Genomic DNA, 13,111 nt, shown 5'->3' on the forward strand with positions numbered 1-13,111 from the left:
AGCACACACAAAGCAGGGGGAGCAAAAGGCAGAGAGGGAGAAGCAGGCTCCCCATTGAGCAGGGAGCCCAACCTGGGGCTGAATCCCAGGACCCTGGTTCTCCCTTTACCTCTGCTTGCCATTCCCCCTACCTGTGCTCACTCTCTCTCTCTCTCTCTCTCTAATAAATAAAATTAATTCAAAAAGATCATAAATCCAAACATAAAAAATTAAAACTATAAAATCTTTTAAGGGAAAAGAAAGGAGAAAAAAGATTAGGCGAAGAGTTATTAAACAGGATACCAAAAACATGATACATTAAAAAGAAACAACAACTAGGGGTACATGGCTGGCTCAGTCTAAGGAGCAAGCAATTCAATCTTAGAGTCATGAGTTTGAGCCCCACATAGAGATATTTAATAGAAAAAATACAAATAAATAACTCAATAAACTGGGCTTTATCAAAATCATAAACTTTACTTTTCATTTCTTAAGAGAAGAAAAGAAAAGCTAGACTGAGAGAAACCATTTACAATGATGTTTCAGAGAATTCTTGTATTCAGAATACACAAAGAATTCACAAAATTCAACAGTAAGAAAACAAACAATTCAGTCCAAATGAGAAGACTCGAACAGAAATTTCACCATACAAGATATAAAGATAGCAATTAAGTACATGAAAACATGTTCAAATTAATTAGCCATCAGAGAACTACAAACTAAAACCATGATTAGATGCTGTATATAAATATTAGAATGGCTAAAACATCAAACATGGACAATTCCAAATTTCAGCAAAAATACAGAACTATCATACATTGCTCATGTATGTGAAATATGAATGTAAAATGGTACAATTATTCAGAAATGGCTTGGCAGTTTCTAATAAACATATAGTTAGAAAACTTAAACATGTTCACACAAAAACGTCTACACAAATGTTTATAGCAGCATATTCGTAATTGCCAAAAACTTAGCAACAACTCACATGCCCTTCCAACAAGTAAATGGATAAACAAACTGTGATATAACCATACATCAGATACTTTTCAGCAATAAAAATGACTACTGATACACACAAAAACGTGGATGAATCTCAAAAGCATTATTTTGAACAACAGAAGGCAATCTCAAAAGATTATAATACTGCATAATTCCATTTTATAGGACATTCTCAAAAACACAAAACTATTGATAGAGAACAGATCAGTGGCTACCAGGGGAAAAATGTATGGTTATATAGAATGCAACTATTCTGTATCCTGACTGTAAAGGTGATTACAGCAATCTGTACAAGTGTTAAAATCCACAGAACTCCATGTAAAAAAGTCAATTTCACAATATATAAATTTTAAAAATTTAACAGCAAATTATGAACAACTTAATGCCAATAAAATTTTAAAATTCAGATAAATGGGGGATCCCTGGGTGGCTCAGCAGTTTAGCACCTGCCATCTGGAGTCCCGGGATCGAGTCCCGCATCAGGCTCCCTGCATGGAGCCTGTTTCTCCCTCTACCTGTGTCTCTGCCTTTCTCTCAGTCTGTGTCTCTCATAAATAAATAAATAAATAAATGAAATATTTTAAAAAATTCAGATAAATGGACAAATTTCTTGAAAAACACAAAACTGACTCAAACCCTACCAAAAAAAAAAAAAAAAAAACAAAACTCCACATTCCAGAGCATGTCATCAAGAATTCTTCTGAATGTTTAAGGAAGAAACAAAGCCAATTACAAATTCTTCCAAAGAATAAAAGGCGAGCAATTTCCCATCCAGTTCTGAGGCCAGCATAACCTTGATACAAAAACCTCACATGAAAATTTCAGACAAAGAATATTACTGGCTAATCTCTCTGATGAAACTATATAAATCATAAGCAAAATAAACACCACCAAATGAAATCCAGTAATATATGAAAAGGATAATACACAACAATCAGACTTGTTCTACTTGAGGAGTGGAAGTTTGTTTTAACAGTGAACAATCAGGGGCATCTGGCAAGCTCAGTGGGTAGAGCTCAAGCCCAACACTGGGCACAGAGCTTACTTAGAAAAAAAAAATCAATCCCTAAAATTATTTGAATAAAAATATCAATTAAAAAAGTAAAGATACCCTGTCCCTAAAATCAATCAATCCAACATTAACAGAATCAAGAAAAATCATCTTATCTCAATGGATATCAAAGAAAGCCAGTGATCAAATTCAACACTCATTTGTGATTAAAACTTAAACGAGGAATATAAACGAAAACCCTCATCTGATAAAGACTATAAAAACCTATAACTGACATCATATTTAGTGGAAAAATATTAGAAGCTTTCCTCCTATGCTAGGCAGTGTTACAGGCCACCTGCCTTAATAATTCTATTCCATGTTGTATTCGAGAGTACACAGTATCTCAATAAGCAAGACATCAAAGTTGAACTTGAAGAAATAAAACTACATGACATTACTGTATGTAAGAAAATCCAAAAGAATTTATAAATAAACTATTAGAATTAATGTCTGAATTACTGGACACAAGATTAATAGAAAAATCTGTTGTACTTCTATTTACTAGCAATGAACTATTAGAAAGTTTTTAAAAATTTAAGATTTTATTTATTCATTTAGAGAAAGAGAAAAAGTACAAGCAAGGGAAGGGGTTAAGGAGGAGGGAGATAATCCCCAGCAGACACCATGCTGGGCACAGAGCCCATCATGGGGCTGGATCCCATGACCCTGAGATCATGACCTGAGCAGAAAGCAAGAGTCAGACACTTAACCAACTGAGCCACCCAGGCACTCCTAGAAAATAAAATTTTAAAAGCATAACAGTAACAACTGGAACAACAACAAATATCTAGGGATCAATCTAAGAAAAGATAAATAAGATCTCTACAGAGAAAAGTACAAAATATTACTGAGAGAATATAAAGAACTAAATAAATGGAGGAACATATCATGTTCATGGATTCAGAGACTCAATACTGTAAAAATCTAAATCCTTCCCAAATTCAATGCAGTCTGAATCAAAATCCTTTGATTTTTTTTTTCCTGAAAAGTAATGAGTCTAAAATTTAAATAAATATGCATCCTCCCTGAATTAACCTGTAAATTCTATCCAATCCTAATCAAAACGCCAGGGTATGCTTTTTTCCCCGAAAAGTGGTAAGATTATTCTAAAATTTAAATAAAGATGGAAAAAGCTAACTAACAATAGCCAAGACCACAATGGAAAAGAGATCAATGTTGAGAATTTACATCAACCAAATATGAAGACAAAGCTGCAGTGATCAGGACAGCAAGGCACTAGCATAAGGATAAGCAAACAAACCCAAAGGAATAGAATAAAGAATCCAGACACAGACCCAAGCACACAGCACTAGTTAGCTTATGACCGAAGTACAGTGGGGGAAAGGATGGACATTTCAATAAAATGGTGCTGGGTTATCTGGATAGTCATAAGAGAAAAAATAAGCCTCAAACTTGATCTCACAACATGCACAACAATTCATCAGAACCCAAATGCAAAGAAAACAACATAGCTCCCAGGAGAACACAAAGAAAAATATCTTTATAACTCAGGACAAGCAAGGTTTAATACAGAATATGCAAAAGCACTACTAATTTTTTAATGATATATTAAGCTTTACTAAAATTAAAAAACTGTTATTTATCAAAAAATGCTATTATAAAAGTGAAAAGGCAAGTCATGCATTAGATGAAAGTATTTTGTGATACAAAGGACTCCTACAAATCAATAAGAAAAACACAGGCAATCCAATTTTAACATAGGCAAAAAAAGTGGGACACTTCACAAAAAAGAATAGCCAAATACCCAAGATGCATATGAAAATATGTTCAACATCTTTAGTTATCAGGAAATAATAAAATCGTGAGATACCACTACCCCCTACCAAAATCACTGAAATCGTATAAACTGACAAGACCAGGAGTTGGCAAGGATGGACTTCTCACACTGCCAGCAGGAGTATAAACTAGTATAACCATTTCGGAAATTGTTTGGCAGTATCACTAATAATCGAGTACTAAAAACAGTCCCAGTACCCTTCAACGTGGGAGCAAATGCATAAATGAACGAATGACTGCATAATTAAATAAACTGGTATTTTCATATAGTTTAATACTCTATCACACTGAAATGAAGCCACCTAGTGCTTCGCCAAACAGTGAAATACTGTAAGCCATCTCTGAAAAGAGAACTTCACAATTCCCTATTCAGCAAAAGGGGAGATCAAAAACTAACTAAATAAAGTGTATAACCATAATATCATTTATAGCATATCGAAAACAGGTAAAACTCAGGGTAAAACTCAGGACGCCTGGGTGGCTCGTGGTTGAGCATCTGTCTTTGGCTCAGGGCATGATTCCAGATTCCTGGGATCGAGTCCCACATTGGTCTCCTTGCATGGAGCCTGCTTCTTCCTCTGCCTGTGTCTCTGCCTCTCTTTCAGTCTCTCATGAATAAATAAATAAAATCTTGAAGAAAAAAAGAAAAAAAGAAAAGAAAGAAAGAAAGAAAGAAAGAAAGAAAGAAAGAAAGAAAGAAAGAAAGAAAGAAAGAAGGAAGGAAGGAAGGAAGGAAGGAAAGAAAGAAAGAAAGAAAGAAAGAAAGAAAGAAAGAAAGAAAGAAAGAAAGAAAGAAAACAGATAAAACTCAATGTAATGGACACAGGATAATCTTTTCAAAATATAATGGAAACAATACAACCGTCACATGCGAAAAAAAAAAAAAAGAACCTCAACCAATATCCGAAACCTTACAGAAAAATTCCAGAAGAATCATAAATCTAAATGTAAAAGATAAGGGCACCTGACTGGCTCAGTCAGTGATGCATGTGATTCTTAATCTCAAGGCTCTGAGTTCAAGCCCCACAGTGGGTGAGCTTAAAAACAAAATTCAAAAACAAAAAATAAAATAAAATAAATGTAATAGGTAAAACATTAAACTTTCAGAACATAGGAGAAAATTTGTGTGACCCTGGATTAGGCAAAGAGTTATTATGACCACAAAAGCACAATCTATATGAGAAAAAAGTTAGTACACTGGACTTCACCAAAATCAAGAACTCCTACCCTTCAAAGGGTATTATTAATTAAAAAAAGAAGCCAAAGAATGGGAGAAAACATTTAGTTCTTGGTAAAGAACTTACATCCAGAATACATAAAGAATCCTCAAATCTAGGGGATCCCTGGGTGGCTCAGCGGTTTAGTGCCTGCCTTTGGCCCAAGGCGCGATCCTGGAGTCCCGGGATCGAGTCCCGCGTCGGGCTCCCGGCATGGAGCCTGTTTCTCCCTCCTCCTGTGTCTCTGCCTCTTTCTCTCTCTCTCTCTCTCTCTCTGTCTATCATAAATAAATAAAATAAAAATAAAAATAAAAATAAATAAAAAAAGAATCCTCAAATCTTAACAATAAGTAAACAAATAACCCAATTTAAAAATGGCCTAAAGGGATCCCTGGGTGGCTCAGCGGTTGAGCGCCTGCCTTCAGCCCAGGATGTGATCCTAGTATCCTGTATCATGCTCCCTGCATGGAGCCTGCTTCTCCCTCTGCCTGTGTCTCTGCCTCTCTCTCTCTCTCTCTCATGAATAAATAAAATCTTTAAAAATATTTTTTAAAAAATGGCCTAAAGATCTGAACACCCATTTCACCAAAGAGGATATTCAAACAGCAAATAAGCACACTGAAAGGTGCTCAACATCATTAGTTATAACAGAAATGTTAATTAAAAACCACAGTGAGAAAACCAGTACAGCTAACACCAAAACCAGCCTAACATATGACAGACATCAGAATTGTGGTTAACGTTAGAAGGGAATGACACAAAGGGGCTTCTTCTATGATGCTAACAATGATTTCTTGATCAGGTTGGTAAGTTACACAAAGGTGTTCATTTTGTAAAAGCTATATACTTAAATGACCATTTTTCTCTATGCACATTATACTACATTTAATAAGTACACATTTAAAAAGAAAGTGACTTCCCTTAATTAAAAGATTCCACATGTAGGTGGCTTCACCAATGAATTCTACCAAACATTTAAGGAAGAAAAAACACTAATTATTAATAAACTCTTTCAAAAAATACATTCTTATTTAATAATGCCAGCATAACCTGGTACTAAAAACTGACCAGAACACTATACAAAAGTTAAATTATCAAGACAATCTTTCTCATGGACAGAACTGCAAAAATCCTAAACAAAGTATTAATAAACAGAACCTAATAATATATATGCTGATAATATACATATCATTCCAGAAATACACTTAACATTTGAAAATGATCAGTGTAATTCATCAACACAAATAGCCTAAAGAACAAACTTAATATGATTATCTCAATAACAGGAAAAACATTTAATAACAAGATTCATGAGAAACACACCTACACACTCTCTCTTTTAACAAAGAAAGAATAGGAAGAAACTTCTTTAGTCTGATACCAAGTAATCTTAAAAAACAAATTTACAAGCTAACATCATACCTAATAGTGAAATATTCAAAGTAATCTCTGAAAAGGGGGAAAAAAGACAAGGATGTCTTCTGTTACCACTTCTTTTCAACATTCTATTAGAGATCCTAGACAGTGTAATAAGAGGAGAAAAGTTATAAAGGATTAGAAAGGAAGAAAGAAAACTGCCATTATTCATAGTCTGCATAATTATACAGTTAACCATTGAACAACATAGAGGAGTTAGGAGTGCTGACACCCCTAGCAGTCAAAAATTAGCATTTAACTTTTGATTTCCACAAAACTTTATTAATAGTCTACCGGGATTTGGGGGTTTTGTTGTTGTTGTTGTTGTTTAGATGGAGAGAGAGCATATGCTCTTGAAAGCAGGAGGGAGGGGCAGAGGGAGAGGGAGAATCCTAAGCAGGCTCCACGCTCAGCACAATACAGAGCTCAATCTTATGACCCTGAGATCATGACCTGAGCCCAAATCAAGAGGTGGATGCCTAACCAACTGACCCACCCAGGCACCCCCACAGCCTGTTGTTGACTGGAAACCTTACTGATAACGTAACTGTCGATTAACACGTATTTTGTATATTATGTGTATCATTTACTGTATTCTTACAATAAAGTAAGAAAAATATTAAGAAAATCACAAAGAAAACACATTTACAGTACTATACATATATCTATTGAGAAATCCCACAAATGGGCCTGCATATTTCAAACCTATGTTGTTCAAGAGTCAACTGTATATGTAAAAAATCTGAATCTATTTAAACTATTAGTCTCAGGATAAATCATAAGTCTCTACAAATAAAACTAAAATAATTATACTGCAATCCAAAAGAATCTACAAGAGAATCTACAAGGTAAGCAAGAGAATGAATAAACTGCAGTATAATTAAATCTTATATAGCAATGAAAATGAATGTGTTACTACAAACAACTTGAATGAATTTCACAGAATGTGTACACTGGAAAGAATACATGCTGGAGCCCTCCATTTATACAATCAAAAATAGGGCCACCTGGGTGGCTCAGTGGTTGAGTGTGTGCCTTTGGCTCAGATTGTGATCTCAACTCCTGGGGTCCTGGGATCTAGTCCTGCATCAGGCTCCCTACAGGGAACCTGCTTCTCCCTCTGCCTATGTCTCTGCCTCTCTCTGTGTCTCTCATGAGCAAATAAAATCTTCAAAAAACAAGAACAAAAAAGACTTTATACAATTAAAAACAGGCAAATTAATCTCTGATGTTAAAACCTCGTCATCAGGGATTACCACTAGAGGGGAAGGAGGGAGTAATTTAGAAAGGACTGGTAGGGTGTTTAGGGGAGTTTCTAGAATCTGTAATATTTTACTTTTTGACCAGGGTGATAGTTCATAGCTGACCATATGTATGTTAACTTTGTGAAAATTCACTGAGCCACATGCTTTTGATTTGTGCACTTTAACATGTACATATGTTATAGCTTAATGTTTCAAAAACATTTATCATAAATTTTTATAATCATACTCCACTGCTTAAAACATTTTAAAGGCTTCCCATGGCCTAAAAGTAAAATCTATTAGGCATGGCAGATGATATGACTGCTACCTCTAACTTAATCCTCATTCTGTCCATCCCACATATACACTTTATATTCTAATTTACCAAATTATTTATGAGTCCAGTACATGATATGCTGCTTCAAACCTTTGTCTTTCTTTATTCAAGATTTTTTATTTTTATTTATTTATTTTTGTAGCAATCTCTACACCCAACATGGGGCTTGAACTCACAACTCCAAGATCAAGAGCCACACACCACCAACTGAGCCAGCCAGGCACCTCCAAATCTTTAAATATTGTGTCCACTGCTTGAAATTCTCTTCATCTTTACACCTCACTCACACTCACCACACCCCGGTCCCTGCAATTTCCACCCAACTTGGATATTAGCTCCTCCAAGACCCTTCCCGTTGCTGTTCCCCAAAGTTAATTGCTCTCTTTTCTATACTCAGTGATTCATTATCACACACGTTAAGCTACAGTGTTAATTATGTATACATCTGTCCATCCTCTACTATACTAGAACAACTCAAGCACAAGGTCTGCATTTTCAAGTTGCCAATGCCCAGCACAAGGCTTGGCACACGGAAGCCACCTAATAAATTTCACCATTACATATACATCCTTATAAATTAAGACAGTAAAGCCATCTAGAAGGAAGCCTAAGTGTTTTAATTTTCTCCACAATACACGCCACAGCAATGAGCACACAACAGATACACATCAGTGATGGTTTAGTTAGTAGAACCTGTGCCAAAATTCAGTTCCATAGACAAAATACTCTCTTCAAACCATGCACTCCGAAAATAAGGTATTTATGTCCTACCAGAAGTGTAAAAAGTCATCTTTCTTTTATACACACAGATTTCCAGAGTTTTTACCTAGAAGAAACCAATTAAGATCACCTAGCCAAAAGCTTTAGGAAAGAACCTACACTATACCCAGAGAAATTAAGTGGCTTGCTCAAAGTCAAGACGAAGGCCAGAAGGGCCAAGACTAGGACTCAGATCTCCCTACTTCTCATTTAATGCTTTCTCACAATCCATAATCCATGCAGCCTCCCTTTTGTACCATGTGGCTTCTAAAAGTAAATGGTATGATTGCTGTACTTTTTTTTTTTTTTTTTTGCTCTACTACTTTAGATTAACATGGTTAGTATCCTCATTTCCAAGACTTTTTTTAAATTTCATTTTAAAACTTGGCTTTAACACATGAATACTAAAAGTACCAACAAGTTCAACCAAGAAAACACCATTTCCAGTTCCAATATCAAGCACTGAAGCATCCAATGGAATCTTGCGTTTTTGCATCCACCTTATTAGCCGATTCATACTCTCTTCTCCAAACCTATTAGAAACAGAGAATCCGTTAATCAAATACCAGAGGAATATAGAGCAAAGATTACAACTATATTCCATTAAAGCAGCTTATTCAAAATGCTTAATTAAGCCTTTTTTGAAAGGAAGAAGTAGCATCTGTGACTTAAGCTACACCTCTACTGTTATTGAGGAGAGAACACTACCAAGAACAGAATAGATAAGGTCACTATGTTACTTATTAATGCTTCTCTACATCAGCATTAACTTGAATATGTTGAGAGCTCAAAATTTTATTGCTTATCGTAAAAGGACAATCACAGGATGACAGCAATTTCCTAATACAGGTTTACCCACAAACTGCAAGCAGAGCATTGCTATGAAACCTTTCCTGAGGCGAAAGGCCACAAAGCAAAAAAGCAATGACCAATAATTTATATAGTAAAATTTTTTGAGCATTCTCAGACCCCCAAAAAAAAACCTCTCTTAGACCTGATACCTTGAGATATATCTTGCTAACAGATGCACAAAATAAATCATGATAAAGCACAGACTCTCACAGAAACTGTTTAAAGCTATGACAGCTTGATGTTGGAATGCTGAGTATAGTTCCTGGGGAAGGAGCTTGGCAGAGCCACTCTTGCTGCTAGGAGTGTGTACTGCCTCTCTAATGGCTCACTGAAAAACAAACAGTGAACTCTATTTTTGCTTTTCACCTTTTTTCGTGCAAGCAAAGATCTTTAGATTCCTTTCAGTTAGCAAAACAGGTACTAATGCCTTTCATAAAACCCAAGTGACATAATGTGAATTTTCAAAAAGCAGGGAATACATATATTCTTATCAAATTTAAGTCTTGACCATTAAAAGAGAGACGAGAGAGATTTTTTAAATCTACCCACTAACGCCAGAATCAGTCCACGATTCCCAAGATTCCTGAGTTGTCTTTCTTTGGGGGTAAGCACTTAAAAGACACACACACACACAAATACACACACACACACACACACACACACAACATTCTCTCTCTCTTCTGAATCATAATTCCACTATTTTTTCTAACTCACCAGATTTCTCCTGTATCTCCACATTCTTGAAAAGTTTGCAGCTCTCTCTCATAGACAGCATCCCAACTATATAATCAAATGCAAAGCAAGATTCTTGAATCAAACTGTATTACAATTTAAATGTTTCTAATACAGTGTAAATATTCATGACAGAAGTTTCAAACATTATCAGTGTCATCAGTACGTGCACATAGATCCATCTCTTAACATCCTTGTGTTGAGAGAATAAAAGACACAGACAAGCAGAGTCAGTTTATACATGTAAAGCACTGAGTACAATACCTGACACATAAAAAACACTATACATCCTGGCTCAAAAAAACAAACAACTCTTTGTCCAAGGATCCCTGAATCCCCAAACACAAGTCCGAAACTTCACTGTACAGGCAGAGTGTCATTACAGCACATTTCAGACTAGAACGTGCAGACACGCAGATTTTTCTACCAATACAGTGGTTACTCACAAAGAACTCAGCAGACACCAGCTTTGCCTGAAGGTTAAACTCTAAGGTTTACTCCTTTGAAGTAATAGTTTCCCCTCCCCAGCATTTGCCTTCTCTTCCGGGTTCCTCTCTCTGGAATCGCTGCACCCTTGCAATCCTCTAACTCACTCTCTCATCCTTACCTTTCCCTGGTCATTCGTTCACCCATCTATTAATTGGCTCGGAATTACTGAGCATCGGTCTGAGTGAGGTCACATCACTTTCTCCCCCGCTTCCTCCTCACATCATCCTTCAGTCCCACCTCTTCCAACCCCATCCCCGGAGCCTTAGCAGTGCCCCCAACCCTGGCTCGCCCTAGGGTCGGCCCCGCCCCCCCTTTCCCCACACCTGCCCCTGAGGTTCAAGACTCCCTCAAGGCCAAGCTCCCAGGAGCTTCAGAGCCCATTCAGCACCCCACGAACCCCCTGACACGTGGAACCCCCTGACACGTGGAACCCCCTGACACGTCGACTCTTTGAAGTGCCTCTTAACCACCTCCAGGGTGGCCCCTCGGGGATTCCAGCCTGTCCACCCTTACCTTCCTCACTTCACGCCCCGAGGTCATCCCCATCTTCCAAGGCCCTATCCCTCTCCCCTCCCCCTTCTTATCCCCTCCCCTCCCCCTCCTTATCCCCCTCTCCCCATCCCTCCCCTTCCCCTCCCTCTCCCCATCCCCTCCTTATCCCCTCTTCGCCTCCCTTCTCCTCCCCCTCCCTATCCCCCTCCCAGCCCCTTCTCTCTCCCCCACCCCTCCCTATCCCCCTCCCTATCCCCCTCCCCATCCCGTTCCCTCTCCTCCCCCTCCCTCTCCCCCTCCCATCTCCTCCCTTCCGCCTCCCTATCCTCTCCCCTCCCCTTCCCTCCCCCTCCCTATTCCCCCTTCCCCTCCCCCTCCGTATCCCTTCCCCTCCGTATCCCCCTCCCCTGTCCTCCCCTCCCCCTCCTTATCCCCATCCCGTCCCCTCTCCTCCCCCTCCCTATCCCCTCCCCTCCCCTTCCCTCCCCCTCCCTATTCCCCCTTCCCCTCCCCCTCCGTATCCCCTCCCCCTCCCTACCCCATCCCCTCCGTATCCCCTCCTCCTCCCTACCCCCCTCCCCATCCCCCTCCCCTCCCCTCCCCATCTCCAACCCCTCCTTATCCCCCTCCCATCCCCTCCCCTCCCCCTCCCTCTCCCCTCCCCATCCCCTCCTCGGGGCCCAGCCCGGGCCGTGCGGCTCACGCTCCCCTGCCGGACGCCACACTCACTGCTCTCGGGTCCCCAGAGCCGACGGGGCGAAGCCATCCCCTCCCGGGCTGCCCCTTCCGGAGCGCACCGCGGCCCCAGCGCCGCCCCCGCCGCCGCCGCTGCAGCCGCCGCCGCCCGCGCCCGAGTTCATCCCGCTCGGCGCCCCGGAGGGCCGTTGGGGCCGCCATAGAGACGAGGTGCGGGCAGAGCGGACGCGCGGGCGGGCGCGTCTAGGCGGCGGGAGGCCGCCCTCTCTACTGCTCCTGGCCTCCCGCTGTCCCTGCTCGGCTTTGGTGCTGGGTGGAGAGGCTCCCAAGCCCCGACCTGGACCGGACGGACGGGGCCTCGCCCCCCGCCCCCCGCGCCCCCTGCTGCCAGGGTCAGATGCACCTTTCCTGAAGTGCCCGCCTAAGTGCTGTGTGTTAAGGGACTGTAAAAAAAGAAACAGGTCCAAAATGGAGTCAGCTTTGCTCAACATCACTGAGACTTAATATGCAACTTAACTGCACTTTCAGCCTCTTCCAAGAATGAAATTTTAAACCAATCAGCCTGGAATTTTCTGGTGGGCACGAGTGAGGTAATCTGCCTGCTAGATTCCTCCTGCCTTCCCCTAAGGGAACGTGACCTTACCTGAAATAACCTTTTTTATAATGATGACGATGTATTGAAGTATAGTGGACAGTGTTGCATTTGTTTGAGATGGTGCAATAATCCATTCTTCACTCCCTAAGCCCCCTCGTCTTCTGCCTATAAAAACCTAACATTTTGTACGACTCCTCAGAGCTCCCTTCTACCCACGGAGTCATGAATCACTCAATGAAGTCAATTCAATGTTTGAAGTTACCCAGCTTCGAGGGTGCCTGGTGGCCCAACCTGTTAAGCCACTGACTCCTGACTTTGGCTTAGGTCATGATCTCAGGGTCATGAGATGGAGCCGGGCACTGGGCTCCGCACTCAGCTCAGAGTCGGCTTGAGATTCTCTATCTCCCTATCTCTCTGCCCTCTTCTTCCTCCCTTGCACTGCCCTCTCTC

General features: G+C 39.9%; 1 protein-coding gene across 6 annotated transcripts in view; it reads right to left on the reverse strand.

Moving 5' to 3' along the window:
- EEF1AKMT2 (EEF1A lysine methyltransferase 2) overlaps positions 1-12,254 on the reverse strand; it is a 72,982-nt gene extending 60,728 nt beyond the window's left edge. For all 6 annotated transcript variants that reach the window (XR_007406880.1, XR_007406884.1, XR_007406883.1 and 3 more), the window contains exons 1-3: positions 12,100-12,254; positions 10,372-10,437; positions 9,224-9,338 (exon numbers count right to left, since the gene is read on the reverse strand). Coding sequence is in view for 1 of the 6 variants with exons in the window: in XM_025467567.3 (XP_025323352.1) it covers positions 9,224-9,338; positions 10,372-10,437; positions 12,100-12,230 (312 nt within the window). In the remaining 5 variants the exon portion in view is untranslated. The remainder of the gene's footprint in view (positions 1-9,223; positions 9,339-10,371; positions 10,438-12,099) is intronic.
- Between the last annotated feature and the right edge of the window lie 857 nt (positions 12,255-13,111).

Source organism: Canis lupus, chromosome 28 (assembly GCF_003254725.2).
Source record: "Canis lupus dingo isolate Sandy chromosome 28, ASM325472v2, whole genome shotgun sequence".
Lineage (NCBI taxonomy): Eukaryota > Metazoa > Chordata > Mammalia > Carnivora > Canidae > Canis > Canis lupus.